Source organism: Penicillium argentinense (assembly GCF_028826775.1).
Source record: "Penicillium argentinense strain IBT 30761 chromosome Unknown utg000010l_segment0_segment0, whole genome shotgun sequence".
Lineage (NCBI taxonomy): Eukaryota > Fungi > Ascomycota > Eurotiomycetes > Eurotiales > Aspergillaceae > Penicillium > Penicillium argentinense.
The window spans coordinates 68557-89889 of NW_026622669.1; the positions used below are offsets into that span (position 1 = coordinate 68557).

The 21333-nt window shown below is 47.8% G+C and overlaps 5 protein-coding genes across 5 annotated transcripts; 3 read left to right on the top strand and 2 right to left on the bottom strand.

Moving 5' to 3' along the window:
* Positions 1–5060: 5060 nt before the first annotated feature.
* Positions 5061–6401, top strand: N7532_009744 (S8 family peptidase; the record flags this gene model as incomplete). Its single annotated transcript, XM_056622235.1, has 3 exons — positions 5061–5366; positions 5437–6082; positions 6157–6401. The coding sequence occupies 3 exons, from the start codon at positions 5061–5063 to the stop codon at positions 6399–6401; spliced, it is 1197 nt and encodes a 398-aa protein (XP_056469651.1).
* Positions 6402–11728: 5327 nt separating this feature from the next.
* Positions 11729–13367, bottom strand: N7532_009745 (vegetative incompatibility protein HET-E-1; the record flags this gene model as incomplete). The annotated part of the gene is given in 7 exon segments (XM_056622236.1): positions 11729–12249; positions 12275–12305; positions 12325–12417; positions 12463–12774; positions 12823–12885; positions 12950–13178; positions 13225–13367. The coding sequence occupies 7 exon segments, from the start codon at positions 13365–13367 to the stop codon at positions 11729–11731; spliced, it is 1392 nt and encodes a 463-aa protein (XP_056469652.1).
* Positions 13368–13809: 442 nt separating this feature from the next.
* N7532_009746 (uncharacterized protein) lies at positions 13810–14856 on the top strand (the record flags this gene model as incomplete). Its single annotated transcript, XM_056622237.1, is given in 2 exon segments — positions 13810–13823; positions 13836–14856. The coding sequence occupies 2 exon segments, from the start codon at positions 13810–13812 to the stop codon at positions 14854–14856; spliced, it is 1035 nt and encodes a 344-aa protein (XP_056469653.1).
* Positions 14857–15125: 269 nt separating this feature from the next.
* N7532_009747 (uncharacterized protein) lies at positions 15126–15657 on the bottom strand (the record flags this gene model as incomplete). Its single annotated transcript, XM_056622238.1, has 2 exons — positions 15126–15293; positions 15346–15657. The coding sequence occupies 2 exons, from the start codon at positions 15655–15657 to the stop codon at positions 15126–15128; spliced, it is 480 nt and encodes a 159-aa protein (XP_056469654.1).
* Positions 15658–17297: 1640 nt separating this feature from the next.
* N7532_009748 (uncharacterized protein) lies at positions 17298–18279 on the top strand (the record flags this gene model as incomplete). The annotated part of the gene is made up of 3 exons (XM_056622239.1): positions 17298–17330; positions 17363–17453; positions 17516–18279. 3 exons carry the CDS (start codon positions 17298–17300, stop codon positions 18277–18279), a joined length of 888 nt encoding a protein of 295 aa, XP_056469655.1.
* Positions 18280–21333: the final 3054 nt, after the last annotated feature.

Here is a 21333-nt window from a genome sequence, read left to right on the forward strand (position 1 = left end):
GATATATTCTCCTGTCAGAACAAACTGGCTGTGACCCACTGCTAGCGACCGATGGATAACATCCCTTGCTTGGTGTACGCATTCTTGCGCTGGGCTGTGGCCTCGGTGTTGTGACCGCCGAAGGCCGGCGTCTGGGATCTAGGGGTGTTTTTCCAACTAGACTGAACATCAACATCTATCAACAGAATTGACTTTTGCTTTGGAGCATACACACTGTCCACTTAACTGTGTACACAGTACCTAGCTGGTGATACCAACAATATATAATGATACATTAATTAACTAAGTATATGTTTGACAGTGACTAATATAAGGTAAATACTTGACTGTTTAGTGTTATTTAAAGCACTTAATTATAGTATATACTATATTACGTGTAGTACCAAAATCAGTAGCGATCTTAGTAGCAGATACACCGTTCTCAATAGTATATATTATAGCACTTCACTATTCAACAGGTAATTCAGTATTCTTACCACAATTTCCGCTTATTCCTTGGCCGAATTGACGTATTATATGTTTGGGAGAGAAAAGAAAAAGGTATATTGGAGGCGACGCTGAAAAACACGCTAAAACTACATATATTGTAACCAAACTTATGTCTTAGGTTGTACATCGTTAATACTAGCCTACAGCAACACCGCGGTCCCGGGCGGTTCCTCGCTAACCGCACCGCAATTTGCGGTTACGGTTCTAGCTCTTCGCAGAAACCGCGGTCATTGCCGTTAACCTCAATAGAACCGCAAGAGTACAAGTAGTGTAAATATGCCTATAAATAGTATAAATATACCAAGCCTAGATGTAAGTACTTCGTAACTCTTATATGAATTATGTAAAGTAGATAATTAAGCGAGATTATGCAAAAGTGGTTCTAAAGAGGTTAACTGCATAGAACCGAGGTCAGACCCGCAAAATAACCATATGGTTCCGATTCTTAGATCTTTCGCACTAACCGCGGTTCTACCGCAGCCTACCCGTACGTACCTATATATAGTCTGATCCTTCTAGTCGAATATAAAACTATATGTCAGGATGAGGAATCGATGTACTGGCTAGTACTGAAGATGTCCAAACAGAATAAGATGATTGATTCTGTCAGGATAAGGAATCGATGTACTGGCTAATACTGAAGATGTCCAGACAGAATAAGATGATTGATTCCCCGTTCCCCGATCGGTTGAGCGATCTCAGGGGTCTTTATAGTTGAACTATGGCGTGTTATGACACCATACTAGGTGGAAATTGGGTGAACGATGAATAAGCCAATCCCGAAGGGTCCTAGTGGTATTTGACCATCCCCTCAGTTTGTCACTATACGATCCTTTCCGAATCATATCTAGTAGTGTATCAGTTTAAAGCCTTCTTATACGAAGGCCTAGGAAGGGTATAGAGAAACTATAAATGCCCACTAAGGCCTCCCCTATAGGTGCGTATAAAGAATAAGACGCACCTATCCCTCTCCGTACCTATTCCCGACACACGATCTAGCGGACGTAGAAAGTCGAGCGAAATATAAGGAAATCGCACGATCCAGAATGTACGGAGAAGCGGTAAGAGAGAGAGGCCCTCAGCGGAATAATAGCGGAGTAGAGCTGCCCCCGCAAAACCACTAATCGACGAAATGTTTCGTTTCGCTCTGAAAGGGTACGGAAGTAACGTAACCCACAAGCGAACCGCCCACATAAGCGAACCGCCCACCCATCTCAACCTATAATTTTGATTTGCATATAAAATAACCACAACGCCATTAAATTATTGATATCACTGCTTCGGACATCTATTTATCTTATGCCCTATCCCTCCACAACCACTGCATCTTGGTGGCGCCCGTTGTCGTGGTGTATTAGTCTCATTTGCGACCGGAGCTAGTTCTGGATGAACAGGATCCAGAGATTCAACGGCTTGGTTCGAACTGAATATTACGTCTCTTCCCTCCTGAATTGACATGCCTTCAGTACGGTCGATGCGTTTATTAGACCTCTTGCGTTTTTGTTTCCGAACCTCATTGGCAGCGCGCAAATCCCGGATTTCTTTCTCCAACATCGCTAGCCTTTGAAGCGTGACATGGAAGCCTTTAAGAGTCTGCTCTACCACATGCTTTGTAGGCGTTTGAGGGCTCACGGATCGATATTTGAGTAGAGCTTTGACTGAAGATTCTTGCCGATATAATTGTTTTGTGTTGAGTGGTGTTGTAGGGCTCCACTCACTTGATCGGCTTCCTGGTCGGCTTCCTGGGGGGGTTGGTGTTCGAAGCTGAATATTAAGCTTCGATATAACCCGATCGGGATCAAAGGGTATTAAACCAGCAGATTCGAATGCGCTCTGAATTATATCCGAGTGATATGAGATCTCGCGAGCGTGCGGGTAGGCGGCAAGGAAATCAAGCTTGTCAATATGGTTGATATTGCATCGAGCTTTTCGCTCAACCAAGCCACCATATGCGCGCTTTAGGTTCGCAAAACACCCGACATCTAGTGGTTGTAGCAAATGAGATGAATGCGCTGGCATGCAAATTGGTATAATATCATGTTCAGCGCAAAGTCGGTCGAATTGAGGTGTCAAATGGCTACCATGACCATCAAGGACTAGAAGACGATATTTACCCTTTGTACGGCTCGCCGTACTCGGAATAAAGAGATCTTTCAGCCAGCGAAGGCCAATAGCATCAGTTGTCCATCCATTATCACTGATTTCGATCCTCCAGTCCGGTCCTACCCCTTTATCTTCGTACCAAGCCTGGTGATGTGTCTTGGATTTGAAGATAAGACAAGGTGGTAATTTGAAGCCCGACGCACCAATACACTCGATAGATGTGACCCATTCACGATTTCCAGGTTGTTTATGAGATCTCCGACCGTAGTATTCAGCACGGGTGACGACTTTTGCAGTAGCAATAAGACCCATTGCGAAGCCAGTCTCATCAAAGTTATATATATCGTCAGGTTGGATGCCGTTCTCATTAATCGTGCGTTGAACCAAGTCGAACCACTCTCGTATGACCTTTGGATCCTCGCATTTTGCTCGTTGGTAGTTGTACTTTCGAGAGAACCGAGATTTAAGATCATCATGGCGATTAACAAAGTTGTAGACCCAGTTGACGCCAACAGTCTGCGTACAGCGTTCGGCTAATAGAAGATTGGCCATTTCTGCCACCATAGCAGGCCGAGGAGCTGATCCACGTGAATCCATAGAGAGCACCCATTGTAGAAGTGATCTCTCCTCGTCTTCTGTCAATTTATGGTTGTTGGCGCGTGTTTCTGAGCGACTTTGTTGACCGTTGACGCGATCGCGTAGAGTGGACCAGGGGACGTCGAATTGGCGTGCTGCTTTGCGAATAGAGGTAGTTTGACCATTTTGAATGGCATGCAGGGCTAATGAGATTCTGCCCTGCCTATCCTGCGAAAATCGGGCAGAACTAGATCGATTTGGTGGCATGGTGGATGGTTATAAAAGAGAGGTTATAGTACTCAGATCAAAATTGATGGGGTGGGCGGTTCGCTTGTGTGGGCGGTTCGCTTGTGGGTTACGTTATACCTCTTACGAAGCCCCGCTTACCCGAAGGCTTTAGAATTAAATCCGTATCTAGGTGGACGGCCGGCTTAATATAAATAGGCTGACTCCCTACCCTAACAATAAGGGGGTAACGAATGTTGTAAGAAAACCCTTAAAGTATAAGGGAAATAACCCATATCGAGATAAGTACCTTAGAAACCCTAGCTTTAACTAGCGAGTAAGTCCGTTCGGGACTTGCTATAGAGATCTAGTAAGCCCTAGATATCTTTCCGGAGGAGGGGTTTTCCGGGCCTCGTGTATGTTTTTTTTTTTTTTTTTTTTTAGAGAGTTCAATACCACTGAGGTAGACCATACATTGTTGTACCAACAGGCTTCCGTCAACCCACTCTAAAGCTATTGGCAGGCCTGATAGCACTCCCGCATAGCAGCATATATTTAGAGGGAGCTATATCGTGCAAATTAATTCATCATCATCATTATCCTCATCATCAAATTCCATATATCAGCACTAAAACCTTAACCACAACCAAGAATGACTTCCGGAGCACGATAGTGATCCGGCTGTATAGGACAAATTCCACTTCCTTTTGTCCCCTTTTTCGATCCTGTACTACTGTTGAGCCGCGTCGCCAATCTAAAACGAAGAATTTGGGTTCATCTTCAGGGCTTGCGTCGCGTGGCCCAATCAGCCTGAAGATGCAGACGGCTCATATCCAGTTCCTAGCGTCAATTTCCACCATTAAACACATCATGGAGAACCTGCGCGGCTAACAAGAGAGGCTAACAAGAGAATTAAACAGTGTTATCATAGATAGCTGCAACATCCAAAAACCCAACTCTGTCTCCGAGACCTACTCCGTTGTTGTTTCCGTAAAAGTCTGCAACTCCAAGGGACTAGGTACTTCCGCATCTTTTGCCACGCCTACTATGTTCCCAAAGCCCCGAATTACTGAATATCATGCATGGAACATATGCCTTCTCGCAGAGGCTCCCCAGTTATGACCTTAAACCATCTATCGGACTCCCGACGGGCAAAGAGTCGCAATTAATCTAAAAGTTAGTCGCCAAGATTTACAATCACACCTTCTCCATTAGACTTGCCTGTGCGCATGTTAAGTGTCTAAGCGGCTACCTGAACCCCGCAATCGCCCGGGATTACCCCATATACTGATCACCTAGGGCTGGGCTTGCTATAGGTAATCGCTATACCTGCACATCTTGCGCTAGTGATGAGAGTGTTACAATCGTAGATTGCTGGGTATCTTGGCATTGTGTCGGGTCACTTAATCGAAGAAAGATCGTTACCTAAAGCGATCGTTTACTTCGTTTAATTTACTCATTCTTCGTCAAGGTCCGGCATGTCTTATCACCATGGTCTGAAGATGGAGATGGAGTTGAACCCGGAAGACCGGCGGCGATGGGCCTCTTCTCTATCTCTCAGTATGTTATAAAAGGGACTCTTTGCTCCCAAGTTGAGGATTCTCATTAGCATCTTCCTGAGTTTCATCATCATCTTCTTCATCTTTATATCATTTCTAACCACAATCATGGGTTTCCTAAAGCTCCTCACCACTTCCCTTACGACTCTGGCAGTCGTCAACGCCGGCAAGCTCCTTAAGGCCAGTGATGCCGACGCGGTCGTTCCTAGCTCCTACATTGTTGTTATGAATGATGGCGTTAGCAACGCGGAGTTCAAAATCCACCGTGACTGGGCTGCAACTGTTCATGCTGGTATCACGAGCCGCAAGAATGGTGAGTCTGGACCTGGCCAGCATTTCGACATCAATGGCATGAAAGGATACACCGCTAGCTTCGATGATCATACCGTCAAAAGCATTGCCAGTGACCCGTCGGTATGGTGTTTCAATACCCACATTGATTTCATAAGACCGTGTTGCAATCTGACCCGCAGTGGAAATATAGGTCAAGTACGTTGAACCGGACATGGTTGTGAACGCGACCGAGAACGTGATTCAGCCTAATGCTCCTTCATGGGGCCTCCCTCGCATCTCTAGCAAGAAGCCCGGTGCTAACGACTATGTGTATGACTCTGCTGCTGGTGAGGGTATTGTGGTCTATGGCGTCGACACCGGAATTGATATTGAGCATCCCGACTTTGACGGCCGCGCTGAGTGGGGCACCAACACTGCTGATAATGATAACACTGACGGAAATGGCCATGGCACTCACACTGCGTCTACTGCGGTGGGCAGCAAGTTCGGCGTTGCAAAGAAGGCCTCTGTCGTTGCTGTCAAGGTCCTTGGTGGCGATGGTTCAGGAACTAATTCGCAAGTCATCTCCGGAATGGACTGGGCTGTTAAAGATGCAAAGTCCCGCGGCGTTACTGGAAAGTCTGTTATGAACATGTCTCTGGGTGGCGCCGTTTCTCAGGCTATGAATGACGCCGCTACCAATGTTGTTAAGTCCGGTGTCTTTCTCTCTGTTGCTGCCGGCAATGAAGCCCAGGATGCGAGTAACAGCTCCCCTGCTTCTGCTCCGGATGTATGCACTATTGCCGCTTCTACCAGCTCAGATGGCAGTGCTTCCTTCACCAACTTTGGTTCCGTTGGTGAGAGCTCCCCCTCCCCCCTAGTACGAAGCGTGCTTGTTAGTCGGGGAAGCGTACTAACGGGATTACTACAGTCGACCTCTATGCTCCTGGGGAGGACATCACGGCCGCATTCCCTGGTGGTGGCTCAAAGACCCTGTCTGGAACCTCTATGGCTGCTCCACATGTTGCTGGTGCTGCCGCCTACCTGATGGCTCTCGAGGGTGTGACCTCTGATAAAGCTTGTGCCCGTATTGTTGAGCTTGCTATCTCGTCTATCTCCAGCGCTCCGTCCGACACTACTAGCAAGCTTCTGTATAACGGTATCAACGCCAAATGAAGGACCTCATAGCGTGGCGGATAATTATGGTATGGTGCCGTGAGTGGCCTATGTATATCTTCTTGGGCGAGCTTTGGCAAAGCCAACCCAAACCTTGTTTAGGCGTATTAAACGCTTGTCTCGTAGTCACAAACCCCCTCAAAGAGCACGCTTAGGTAAGCGATATTGACTTATCTTATATTTTTGCCTATCACTAGTATCAATCTATATTATAAGTCCGAAGACCGTTTATGTTTAGCTATTTCATTAAATTTGTTAGAGAGGTTTAAAGTTACCACCCCCGAGCAGGTGAGGTTAGTCTAAAATTCCGAAAAGGGTTAGTGTTCGGTCCAAAATGTATAAGTTTACCATGGTCTGAAATATATATATAAGGCGTGTATTTGGGACTACACTAAACTTTGTTGAGATTGGCTACGACGAAGCACTGAATATAGAATGAGGGCCTGCTAGACAAATCGACCTTAATGAAATTGACGGAACTTGAACTTGTGTTATATTGTCTACATGCGATTCTGGGGGTATTTATCCCTGAACGGGCAGCAAGCCCCTCACAGTAGTAAATCCCTCATAATCGATCTCGATCGGGGTTCTTCCATGAAGATCTCCCGAACGTTGAAACGCATACTAAACTCAGTGCCTCCGGTTTCCCTGGGTAGGCATGCCGACAGAGGTTGGGAATGAGGCATCAATTCGGTGCCTTATCCTGGAACCTCAACAAACTTATATATTTTGGACTATATCTTCCTTCTTCACTTATAACTATGTCTTTCTTCTCTACTTACTTTAGAACCGATTTTGCATAATCTCGCTTAATTGTCTACTTTACATAACTAATTTATATAAGTGTTACGAAGTACTTAAATCTAGGCTTGGCATATTTATACGATTTATAGGTATATTTACACTCCTTATACTCTTACCGTTCCATTGTGCTTAACCGTAATGACCGTGGTACTGCGAAGAGCTAGAACCGTAACCGCAAATTGCGGTGCGGTTCTTTGAAGGCTAGCGCTGAAACCGCTGTTTGCGGTGCGGTTAGCGAGGAACCGCCCGGGACCGCGGTTTGCCGCCGCCTATGTACGAGTAAGGTTACTGAGGTGCTAGTGGAATTCTGTCGTACTCGGGAGCGACGCTGTAGTAAGTTAGGGAGTTGATCAGACCTAGTTAGTACGGGGAACAAGAAATTGTGGACAGTTTCCTGTTTAAAGTCGACAAGGTCGGACAGTAGTGGAGGACATTCCGGCAGGTGTATCATGGACTTTAGGGGTTGAGAATGTTCCTCTGACACTTGCCATTCTTGTATGGTGGATGGAGGAACAGATTTGAGACCAGGGGATTTCATAGAACATGGTGTTGTGAAAATTGAGGCGAGAATGGTGATATGGTGCTGGGCGTCATTTGCTTCTATTCCAAAAAGAAGCATCCTGGAGGGGTTCTTTGCTCAATAATTTCTCTGCATGTGAGAAACATGCGAGGTTTCGTCTTCGGAGTAAGAAAGCGGGCTAAGGGGATTATACATAGCTGCATGGAAACAAAATTGCCCCGAATGCAAATCAAGTGTGGAAATGCAATATTCCTCGTCCGTTGCGTTCAACGACCCCACAGTCATTCGATATTCCTCACCCGATGTCAGCAAGCTTGCTGCCGAGGAGGCTGCCAAGGACCGCCTTGCACATGTAATGACAAAACTCTTGCGTCGCCACAGGGCCAGAAGTCGTTAGATTACCAAAAGCGCTACGACCGTCTTTAGTCTGGGAAAGAGCAAACGTAAACTCAAAGAATAGTTTCATAGGGTAATGAAGGTAGTCGATTTGTCCTCACTCCCCTCGATCCAGCAATACGTGAAGATGGTGGTATTGTGAGCAGAACTCATCAAACTTTGTTCTATCTAACCAACTTACATCGAATTGGGATATGAAAAAGAGAGTTTAGTGGTAATAGTGAAGCTTGGTAAAACGGATATTGCGACCGTTATGCGTAGTCCATTCCGCGGAGCTGTAGGAAGCTGTCGACCATTGTCAAACCCGTCCAGAACCAAGAGAATTCCGGTCTTGAATCGTCAGTGAGACTAACGATAATATATTATTTAAGCTAATAACTAAAGATATGACAAGGCGGTTGATCACAGCTTCCGCTACACGAAGATATCTGCAATAGCTGACTTGTAGCAAGCGAACACGGCAAGTCCTGTCGCGTCTACACTGTCACAGCGAGTAGGCAAATTACAAAGTACTATCCATGTTGGCTCTCCCAGCTTGTCTTTTATACATATCGACGACTTTAAGCCAAACGAGGTGATATGAATCATGAGGTGGAAATATTCAGCCAACATGGTGATAACTTCTCTCTCAACGCGTTCAATACTTGCGAAAGAATCGAGTTTCATTAATGGAAGTCACACAACGCCGAGATGTTTTCTTGAATATTTAGGTAGAAAAACTCAACCAGATTCTGATATAACACTTCTGCCGTGCCTGAAACTACCTTGTTGTTGCCTAGGGTGGCCGCCACTATCTGGAGACCCTTGCTGCCTGTTGCAAGAGACTTTGTGATATACCCGACCCACACGGAAGTCGGTCTTCACAGATCCGAATATCGTATGTGGAGGCGATAAGTTTGCGACTTGCTAGCCCTGATTCAATCATCGGCACTAAATGGATCAGGAAGGTGGCTGAGAAATTCGTGTCGATGAATCATGAAGGTTTGATGCAAACGGCCACATCCGACGTGGCCTCGACTCGACCGATATAGCAACAACTTATATTTCGCTTCCAAAGACCCCAAGTTAGACTAGTGTGCCATATTCGAGCTAGGTATGGCCATGACGAGCAAGTTCAATGTAACCGCTAGTTGAGCACAAAATCGAGATCCGACGGAATATATCTCACACCAATTGTGCGGAAATTATACGTTTCAGCTTGCGAAATCACAGAGTTCTCGTCTATCTTTTCTCAATCATTATGTCTTAGAGCGCTCGTCGGCTAGAACCAATTGCCGAAGAACTTACGCCTATAGACCACCACGTCCTCTGCTGCGGTGGGACCTCCTCTAACCTAGAACTGCTTTATTCCAGGCTTCAAAAATCTAAAGAACATCCCCTGATCTGAGGAAAAAAATTGAGGAGCTCGCCTATAAGGCAAGTTATCTAAGGGCTGAGCTTAAATGGCATAAAGAGAGAAAGTAGATATTCCTCGATCTATAAGAGAGAATGCATGCTATTTTCCAAACTATAGAGGACACACTCGCTAGGGCCATAGCCTGACTATATAAGTCTGAGCGGCGCTATTTTCAATTATAGGAAGCCTATAGTTAGGACACTTTGGGAAAGGCTTATTCATCGTTCGCCCAATTTGCCTTAACTAATGTGTTCACACAACATACCACAGTTCAACAAGGGAGACCCCTGAGATCGCTCAACCGATCTCAGCAACCTTCTATCCATCATCCTATTCTGTTTTGGACATCTTCGGTACTAGCCAATACATCGATTCCTCATCCTGACAGATGATTCAAAGTGTCAGCTGGGTACTTGCTTACGGCCTTCTATTTCATCTGTCACTTACCACTCGTAATTTTCCTGCTAGGATGGGTTGCTAAGGCACAGATAACACTGACAGAGGAACGTTCTGAGATTATATGTAGAGAGTCCACTTCGATCCTGTACATTAATCTTAGTGACTAACATGGTTGATGTGAGAGGAGATGGTTTAGTCCATGGATGCAGCTAGCTTTGAGATCCGCAGCTCTAAGATGAACCCCACGACCCAGTCGTCGACTGGGTGTCTGCGGAGTCCTTGACAGGTAGGTTCGTTGCAATTCAGGTACAAAAAGTTATCTGCTAAGAGGATCGATAATTTTAGGAGTGAGAATGTTGACTCGGAGCCCCAAGGAAGCAACTGTCTAGTTACGGCAGGTAATAATAAACAAAATATCAGGGCAATAGAATAATCTGGTATTTTTTGATATTGTTCCGAGAAAACAGGGATATTGTTATACATTGCCTGGCCCTTCTTAGAACCGGAGTTACAGAAACAATGAAAGAGGGTATACAGGTGGTGACGCCAATTTCTGGAAATACCGTTACTAGGACTGGAAAGTACATACTCAACAATCTAAGAAATCAACGTTCTAAACCAAAGCGATAAAGGATCCAAGGCAATGTGCATTACGCCTCAACCCCAGACTGAAGGCCCGCGCTGGCATCAATTATGGCACGGGAGGACCACGAAATACTTCGGTAGGGTCAATCGGATCGGTTATTTCTTATCGCTTCAAGTAGAGGAAATTGCTGTAAGGCCATATCAGCTTAAACCTCCTGCGACTGGCGTCTCTGCTTCGCAAGCTTCCTGCGAAGGTAACCCGTGTAACAGATTAATAACATAAATCCGAGTGACACATAAAATGTCATCGAGAGGAATCTTCCGTCGCAGACTTTGTCGTCATTCCAAAAGTTGCATGTAATAAGCGAGCCAAATAGCAAGATATAGACCGCTAGAATGGACCTAATTTAATTAGCTCGATAGTCCCTCAGAGGCTGAAAAGGTATGTCTTACTTAAAGGGGTGTCTAACGAATGGTACAACGAACCATCTGACAATGGGATTGTCAGGATAGGCGTCTGCGATCTCAACAAGACGATTTGGAAACACGGTATCGTCTACCTGGCTGCGAGTGCATGTTGATTTAGGGTCCTGGGGACCTCCCTTTTCCATCTTGACCAAGAAGAGAAACAGGCTTGGACAACGGAGCCCACGGTTAATTTAATAGAATAATGAGATGGGGGCTAAAAGAATAGAAGACTGAGAGTGGTGAGAGGGCCAGAGCCCCAAGCCCGGCGGCGGCCGGTGGGAGATATTTAGGATCGCTGGAAAATTTCGAATACTAGTTTCTACTAGGCCTCTTAGGGCGGGGCGGTGTGGACCATCGAGACCGGATCTTATGGTACGTACCATATACAAGTTCTTGCTAAATAAATTCATGTATGAAACGCAGACATTACCAACCTATGTACTCCGTGCTGCAGCCTGGAATAATTAACTCACGCGCCCCACAAGGCCAAGATGGTTGTACTGTAATCGATTAGCATCTTGGCTCGTCAAGCATAAATGTGTCGGAGATCTTCGGGATAGCCCGAAGCTCGATGAGTCAATTCCTCTTGGTTAAGCAACAGGACACCAACCAAATTGTATCCAACATCCCTCTACACTCTACGAAATAGATTTCGCGATCCATATTATCACGTAGTGAAGGGCTGTCGGCGGAGGCATTGTGGCGATTTGGTTGTATTCTTTTGAATGACACACTCAACACAGGCGGCTTTACTGGGATTTATTGTACGACATGCTTCGACAGAGACCCAAATCCGATTTCTTCTGTGTCTATACTCCTCCCTTGCGGCCCTGCCGAATAGGCGAGCATCAGCAATACGAATAAGGCTTTGGCTGGATGTGTCATATCCTGCTTGTTTCTGTCCATGCTATCTGTGTCACACAATAGTCGTGAAAATTGTCGGGCGGTACCGCGATCGGATTCATCCCGCTTAAAGAAGAAGCTGGCCGCGAGACGATCCCGGGCGGCAAGGTTACGGGCCACGGTACGAGCTATTGTTGACTTGCCGGTGCCGGCCTTCCCTTGAAGCCAGTATATATGCTCGCGAGTCATTGGGCCGTCGGCCCATTGGTTGATCTCCTCGAGCAGCTCACGGCGCGTGTTTTCGAGGCAAGTCGCGACGTGTTCATTCGCATGGGAGTTGAATGCGGCGCCTTCCACGGTGCGTAGTTTGCCGACGACAAACTTCAGGTTGCCGTTCAATGTCGGGGTGGTTGTTCTATCGCGGTCAGCCGGTGCGTCTGGAAATAGAGTGAACTAACGTACGGTCTGAGCCTATGTAGCTGTCGACGGAGGTCTGTATATAACCGATCCACCCGCTTCTCGCACTTGTTCAGCCCAGAGTGGTCTGTATCGATAAAGACAATTAAAGCAGCATGGCCGCCTCGGGCCGAGTCCGTGGGGACAATCTACGGAATGTCAGAGAGATTCCACATGAGGACAGCAGCACCTACCAGGCCGACAGATAGCCATCCCAGCACGCGTGTGGGTTTTGTTTCGCAGAAAGCTACGATCTCGGCCTTCTGTCGTCGACTCTCTTTCTCCCTCATGCACTGAACAAAACGAACGTCTAAGTCGGAGAGTTGTTCCCGATAACTCATCAGGGAGAGGAGCAGCCCGGTGCTGGACCCTAAAAAGCCGGTCACACGGGCTGCAACGGTCCCGAGACGCGATACAGGTGACCCTTGGTGAGGGGTCCCGAGGAAAATGATGCCGCAAGTGCTGTCGACGACGTCTCGCGTGGCGTCCTCGGGATTGCACAAGGCCTGTAGAAGGTTTAGGTCTGCATGTAGGGGAATGGTGTCGCGGCATACCTCTTTTATGACGATGCCCCCGAAGCTGTGGCCGATGAAGACGATTGGAACGCACTGTGGCCTCTGTTAGCCACGTTGTCTTTGGATTTTGCAGTCCTCGCCTGTTTTTTTTTGACCGATACTTCACTAACTCTTTTAGCAATCGGTCGCCGATCTGCTGCGCTGACTTGACCGGGGCACCGATCAACCAGTCGGAGTTGTGTGCAAAGGCCAGGATTCTTGCGTTGGGGAAGTCATGTTTGAAGAGATCTCTCAGCAGGTGGACGCGGTTTCCGACTTCCGAGTCGGTAGAGCTCGAAGGGGCACTTGTCCAGGTGTATCCTGGATGTGCCCCAAGGCCGTGGACGGCGACAATCCTATAGCCATTAGGGCACGCGTCGCGGTTGGCGTGGCGGCTCTTACTCGAAAGCGACTTGCTTAGGCTCGGAAATAGTGTAAAGTCCGTCGGGGCGGTCCGTCCTTCCACGACGACGAATCTTGCCAAAGATAGGGTAGAGAAGGGAGCCGGTAAGCACGACCAAGGTAGCCCACAACGCGAGGGTCATGGCGTACGCTTTGGACACTGGTCTCGGCTCAATGACGGTTAGGCGGAGCAACCGCTTCGAAGTATCTCACTGCCGACGCCGCTCGTTCTGAAGAGATACGCACAAGGCCGAAGACGTGGCATCTCTTGGTGTGCTTCCATCAGTAGTTGTGAGGCTTTAATTTGAGAGCAGCCCTCAGCTTCGCCGACGCAACACTTAGCCGCCAGCCTGACCCACTGGTCATACCCAATCACCATGCAGGAGGCGCGTGACGGCGCGAAGTGCGCAACGCAGACATCGCCCTTGAGCTGTGTCGACCTACCAATGGCACATATACATATTGATCCCGGCCAAGCGACAACTTGACGGAGCCGAAACAAACAAGTCGGCGAGATGTCGGACGACGATCAAAACGGCATCTATACGGAAGAGCAACGAGGCCGCGTCCGTTTATCCTGCCATCATGGCACTGGACATGTGAGCTAACAGCTTTGCGCAGACATGCCCCTTCCTCGTCGAACCGTTGGACCGCGACGACACGTCGATGTCCAGCGACTACCCGCCCCGCCTACTCTTCCCAGCGTCATACCGCACCGCGTCGGATGATTTGGCTGCTTCCACCTGGGACATCGCGGCATGCGTTCAGAGGGAATTCAACTTGCACAGGCTCCAGATCATCTTTAGCTGGCTGTGGATCGTCGGTCGCCCGATGCCGCCGCGTCCGCTGCACCATCAGCTCCTCCTCTCGCGGGACATATTCATCACGGAGCGAATGGACATGCATCTTGTCTGGACCGCCGGCCGCATATTTATCAAACCGATTCCGCGCTTCCTCCTTGTGCCGCGCTTCTGGTCCGACCACCTCTCCTGTCTGCCGGGTTGCACCTGCGCTTGCGTGCTAGCTAGCGCGACTGGATATCCACCTGGGGGCGATGGTTCATGCGACCGTAGGAGGTTGTGGAAGTCAGCACTCGGGTTCCTGTTCTCCTATGCCGCCCTGGTCTCGCATGAGAGCGACTTTCTCATCGCCCGGGATAAACAATTGATACCCACGGAGGTAACCTGGTCGGACTGGACGATCCTTGTTGAGCAGGTCCTCGCTACGGACCATATATACCACAACATCCACGCGCGATTCATCTACGGTGAGCTCTGTCTGAGTCGGCTCAACAAAATATACAGCCTCACCCAGCCACCGTTCCTGCGCGGTTACATGTCGCAGTGGCATCGATATGGCGACTTCTTCCAAGACAACCTCTCCTGGCTGGCTGCTGCTACGGTCTATATAGTCGTCGTCCTGACAGCCTTGCAGGTTGGCCTGGCGACTAACTCCCTCGCTGGAAAGCACGTCTTCCAATCGGCGTCGTATGGATTTGTTGTCTTCTCCATTCTTGGCCCCCTCGTCGCCCTTGGCCTCATCATCCTTGAGTTCTGCTGTATATTTCTGAATAACTGGATCGTTTCAGTGGCGTACAGAAAAAAAAGGTTCCAGATCATCCAGGCAGCGTAAGGAGCACAATAGACTCCCGCTCCTCCAGGAAAAAGCCTACGAAGATGACAATGAACGTAGCGCCGACGCGTCTTGAGGTGATTGCAACCAGCTCTGTCGTCTACGTAGTTTCGTACGATTACGCTTCATGTTGGGGGGGGGGCCAACATTTGCGTTGTAGTTATCATGTGACATGTTTATAAGTCAAGCTGGCGACCAGGTTGGGAGCCATGGTTCGTTGCACTACTATTGTAAGATTGGTAGCCAGTGAACGCTTGGGGATGGTTGAACTAGTCGGCCTCGGCGGCTTCGGCAGCCTCCTCGTCAAGGCGGGGCCGTTCTCGCTGGTGGATCGAAACTAGGTGGACATCCGCGGTGCGGTCCGGCGCCACCGATCGGACGGTTCGTCCCTGATGGATCACTGTCCAATAACGCCGTGAGGAGCTTTGGGACCATGTCTGGAGGTAGATATCGTCGTAGAGGTCGTTGGCCCGACGACAGGAGACTCACTGCTGCTGCAGATGCTCCTGTGAAGATGACGTCGCAGGACGGTGATGTTGACGGTGTGATAGCCACACTGGCGGCATGTTTTGCCGTCTTGGAACTGGAGGTGGGGGTCCATCGGCGAGTCATCGAGGCGAGGTTGAGCACATGCTGGCTCCCGGAAACGCACCCGTTGCCGTCGCAGCAGGGTCGTGAGGCCTTTCTGTACCGGCGATGGGACCTGATGCTAGCAAATCGCTGGCAGATAATCAAGATTTGGGTGGGCTTATGCACAAGGTCACATGCCTCGAAAATATGATCGATAGACACCGTGGCCATTTGGGGCTACAGAGGACTAGGTGGGGGTACATTGCGTCGATCGGATAGTAGAGTTTCGTCAAGCGGAGTCACGCCTGGTCGCGAACGACATTATGGAGAAAGGGGCCCAGAGGGGCCCAGAAGTCCAACGGGAGGACAGGCCAACCCGTGTGAGCAAACCTCCTGAGACGGCATCATTGAGGAGGCGGGCAGGAGGTGTGATAGATCGCATGTGGGATAGGATCAGAGTAGGGCGGGAAGCCGAAACCCAATCACACTACATCGGCGCGAAGATGTGACAAAATACACGACGCGCATTGGGGCGGGCGGACAAAGTTATGATGGATCGCACGGTACGTACTCGTTACCATGTAGGTCATGCATGCCGTCATTTCGCTGAGTAGTCCGTAGACCTGCCAACAAGTGTATTTCGTGTGCAGAAGCCATTCCGGAAAGCGGCTCTTCGCGTTTTGCCGAACGGATTTGCCAGTTCTCTCCGACTTATATGGGTTTCGGCATGAAGAAGGGGATGTATCACGGCCGTTTGGAGTCGACACCCTATCAAAGAAATCCCTGATTTTGGCCCCAGTAACCGCCTTTTCGAACACTAGGAACGATTTAATTTATCTTGATCATTAATTGGAGCGTGTAAAAAACCGTATGGAAATCCGAGCTCCGTACGATTCCAGAATCCGGAATCCGGATCCCACCCTATATCCACCGGTGTCCGATCACGTGGTCAGACTTCCAAATTCGCGCCGTCCCCGCCTCCCCTTTTTCCATTCTCTCTGGCCATTTCTTCTTCCCTTCTCCCTCCAACATCATCCTGTAAAGGAAGTATTTGCTCTTTGCCGTTCTCGCCGCCAGTCCTGCCATTCCTGTGTTTTCATAGGACTCTCCGATTTCACTTGTTGACTTCGGATTGGGCACGTACTCGTGACCAGGCCGCAAGAGCTTTTACCACTTTACGCATCTTATTATCATTATTCATCCGTCATTTTACGCGAGTCAGGGCTGCTCAACGCTGTTCCAAAGCCCGGGTGGGAGGGTTACTCGATTCATCGAGGGTTCTCTTTTTTAACCCAGCGAATATTGCAACAACACAATGACTACCAAATCGCCAAACTCGCCCTGGGTCTTGCAGAAGGCAGTTCTTGTTTATACACCCGATTTCGATGTTTCTTGTTCTGCTCGTCTTCGTATTGCCCATCATAAAACTACCAACAAAGGATCTATCTCCCTTCGGATTACGGCAGATCTCGCTAACCTGAGCGGCAGATCACAGGTGCTGACGTTGAATGTCCCTCCAGAGATAATCGAAATATGTGAATTGGCCCCGATAAGCAACGACAGCCTCTGTTCATCTCGTTTGGTTTCCATGCTCCCGGCATCCGTCACCAATGTTTCGGCCGCCTCAACACTGAGTCTGACACTCGGTTCGACCGGCATTGTTCTTTGTCCATCTGAGATGGAGTCTCTAAGCCCTGCCAATCAAGGAGACTTGAATTTTCACGCATTTGCAAAGATCTGTCAATCCAAATTTCTACGTCTACACTTTTCCAGACAACAATTTGTGAAAAATGAACTTAATCAGCTGAAAACTTTCTCCTGTGCCCTGCAAAAAAGAAGTCTTCAGGCGGAGTCTTTTGACCACGCTCGCCATGGCGTGGTCCAGAGAGATTGGCGTGCCTTTAGTCTGTCGCTCGATCCACCCCCATATTATCAGGAGTCCGTGTCCGAGCAGGTGAAGCAGGTGGATCCACCCCTATATTGTGAGGAGTCCGTGTCCGAACAAGTGGTCAGAAAACGGCGCAGAGGTATCTTCTCATCTTATCTACTGACGTACTTTGTCATTCAAAAACTCATTAATAGTATCTAGACCCATGGTCAATGCCATCTGACGATGAAAGACAAAAAAGACTGCTCCTTCCATCCCCTCAACCGCTAGGCTCTCCCACCGAAGTCAATACACCGAGTACTCTCTCCCCGTCACCCTCCTCAATCCGTCCAACTTATTTTACGCATGTTTCCTCTCCTGGCCGCACAGAGCGTAACAGACTTGCGCGTCTGGAACGTGAGCTCCGTGGTGTTTCCGATGACCTGATCTGCCAACTATTAATTCGATCAGGACGCCAACATCTGCTGGCCATACCAGAAGATGTAGGCAATGGACTGCCATCCGAGTTTGAGAAAGTCGGCTTTGCCAAGGTCGAGATGATTGAGCGCCGCCTCAAACGATATGTCGATGAGATGATTGAACGCAGCCTCAAATCACATGTTGTCGACGAGATTGTCGATAGTGCCGTGAGCGAGTGTCGTGATCAGATCTTCGACGAATGCAAAACAAACGAAGCCGCATTTCGTGAACATGTCGACGACGGTAACTCCGAGGTACGCAATACGACCAATGAATGTATGAAGGAAATGGAAGAACAAGCGCGAAAGCACATGCGAGAAATGGAAGAACGAGCGCAAGAGTACATGAATGATATCGAGGATCAGGGGATCGAGATTGGGATATCTACAAAGGAAAAAGTCGCAAAGCTCAAGCGCTGGTTCAATGCTTCTGCCCAGTCTTTACTTGATAGCAAGTCAAGCCATGGCCATGAGCTGGGCACTAATGCCAGGCGCAGTTCCATTTAGATTTGGTACAAGCATTAGGTCTCTTAGGATTGACGTCGTGCACTTAGATTCTTTATTAGTCCGCCAGAAAGGTAGGTGACTAACGTATTCCTTAGCGAGTAGGTCACCTCAAAACCCGATCATACTAGTAAATGCGAGAAACCTGACATCTATCTCAGGGGATTACTGTAATGCACTGCGTGACAGTTAGTGTATGAATTCTTTTCATGGAGCCCTTAGCTGAAGAGGGATGGAAAAGTCCAGAGGGCAATCATTTTTTCGAAAGGCAGCGTCAAACTGCTAATTTCGCAGATGAAAACTCAGTTATACAGTTCTACAAGATAATGAAACTAATAGGGGTGATGTGCATTAACTGACAGGTATCTTCAAAATCGAAAGGACCAACACTTGTGTTGGGTGGGACAAGTCGCAGACGGCGTGATGTGTATATTTAGAATTGTATTTTTGGACGCATACACAAATTACTTATTCTGTCTTCGACTTCATTTTTGAACTTAAGAATCTCTCCCTCAAGGCGGTTGCTTCAGTTAGACATTAATTATCAAAAACTTCGTCACTTGGAGAAAACGGTAAACTAAGAGAAAGAACACTGTGGAGATATCGACTGAAGCAAGAGTCATTATGTATTGAAGGGGGGAACGCTCGATGGCAGCACGCGCTGAGACGTGCCGGTCGATTCAGCAGAAAAACCACCACAAAACACACGCGTAGCAATCAGGAAATAGCGAGAAGCCCAAATGTAGGGGTCAGGTCGGGGAGGTGTAAGAAGGTGTATTCTAGAACTAGCTATCCGGCCACTGTATACTGCCGGCTATGTCACATAGTCTGGATGGCGCCCATGTAGTACGGGGAGGGGGTCTCCCCACTACACTAGTTAGATGCTCGCTACCGTGCTTTTCGTCTGCGCAAAGGAAAACATCACACTCTCATATTGTTGCTAAGCTTTTTTATGCTACTGAAATTCTACTGCTAAATACATGGTGAAATTTCCTTGTCCGTAATATAGTATCGTCTGCGACCACGTAACCGTTTCAGCCTTTGGGCGGCTCCTCCTTCCTTGACCCACACAAACTTCCTGTCCTTACGGGTTAAATCCGTCAGTGGGCAAACAATCATAGAGAGTCCCCTATAAACTCCCGGTAGAAGTTAGCAGTTGCTGAAAATGGCAGTATTACATTAACTGTAGACCTCTCCAGTATTGATATATGCAGGAAGCGTAATAATATACTTCATCAGAGGAAAGCCAAACCTAAGATTCGGTGGAACACAAAATATACCTGTGAGCTTCATTTTTTCAACTTCAAGGTAAAGATGCATTGTTTGAATAGACCCTGCTGTTGACCTCGCGCGTTGCCGTATATGTCGCATTAATATCCAATCCAGTATCGCCCGATTCTGGGTGGCGGGTGCGAAAAACCCAAGATTTCAACTTAGCCAGAAGAGGTCGAAGCGTCGCTGTTGAAGCAGCAATAATAGCTACTCCAAGTTCAATCTGCGACCAGATAAGAAAACTGATGTTAAAGAAGATAGACTCCGTGATAAGATGTCGGATATATAAGAGCCTTATTATCGATGCAATTATTGCACTGCACACACATAAGTATTTCTTTCATACGCAGAGTGAGCTCGGGAAGTGATTCAACTTACACTGAGCTAATTCCAAGAATAACAGCCAGGTAGACTTTCGTGCGAAAGCTCACGTTTAACTTCCAAATAATAAAAATTGGTAAAACTCCATACACCAAATCTGAAAAACAGGTCATTGATGCATAAGAGTATATACCGCTGGCTACCTGCCTAGGGTGGAGACAAGATCCGTGTGGGTTTACCCTATGCTCCCAAAATTCTGATGGAGGACGGCATTGGAAGATTATGAAAAAAAATCCAGCGACACCAAAGCCAGTCACCATAACGAGCACACCATATATGACATAGGTATGAGTTCGCTCGACAGTGAAGCGGAGGAGAAAAAGCCCGATGGACACTTTAATCGTGGCTGTCGCAAGAACATAGAAGATCTCATATAGTAGGATCAACTAAAATAGATGAGAACGCTGAGCTTTCCACGGACAATAAACCACGTACCTTCAGCGCTCTTGAAACCGTGTCGGAAATCAGGTCCGTAATAGGGTTCCCAATATCGCCGCTTTTAACTGCTGCGGCCCAAAGGCAGGAAGCCAGAGTAAAGAAAACCTTGAAGAGTTAAAAGCATCAGACCATCTTTGTCGATAAAATGAATATTGGGGATGACGTAATAAGCATCTGAAACTGGGCACCCACCAGAGCCGCGATCAAAAGAGCATCGTCAGCTCCAAAACGGGTTCTCAGTCTTATCCGGACATAGCATCGCATTAGTACTGTTAACCATGTAGTGATAAGGAAAAACAACGCGACTCCAAGAGCTTGGCCTCGATCCGCCATACGGCAGACATATGCATGAACTGTAAATGAACATGGTGGGGATATGTCGAGCGGCAGATGTTTTACAATTCTTTCGCCACTGCCGTAATCCTGGTGACATAATCAATCATCAAGCTCATGCACACCACCCACCAAACCGGCCACGGCCTCCGCAACCAGGAAAAAGATAGAACAGATGTTTATTTCTTAGGATAACTTCATATACTATATGCCTAATATAGGGCTGTTGACGATATTGCCGATATACCGATACTGACGATACGATATCTACAGACGATACGATATCGGTTGCTTTTGAATTTGTCGATGCCGATTGCCGGTACGATATCGGCGGGCTTCAAATTTGATGATATCACCACTCACGATATCGTCATATCTTATCGACATCGGCATATTTTCCCTTTATAATCATCTAGAGAGTGAACGGGCTTTGATCGAACAGCAGTTTATTTGACAATTTTTGAATGCAGAACCGGGAAATCGCGACGGTATATTTTCACCAACCCCGATCCTTGACCGCTACCACTTATACCCGTCGCGAATCAACATCAGCATTCTTATGGTACCCCCCTTCAAAGAATATCTCCGGATGCCTAGCACATCCCTCGCTGTGCTAAACACTCTCTCAGCACC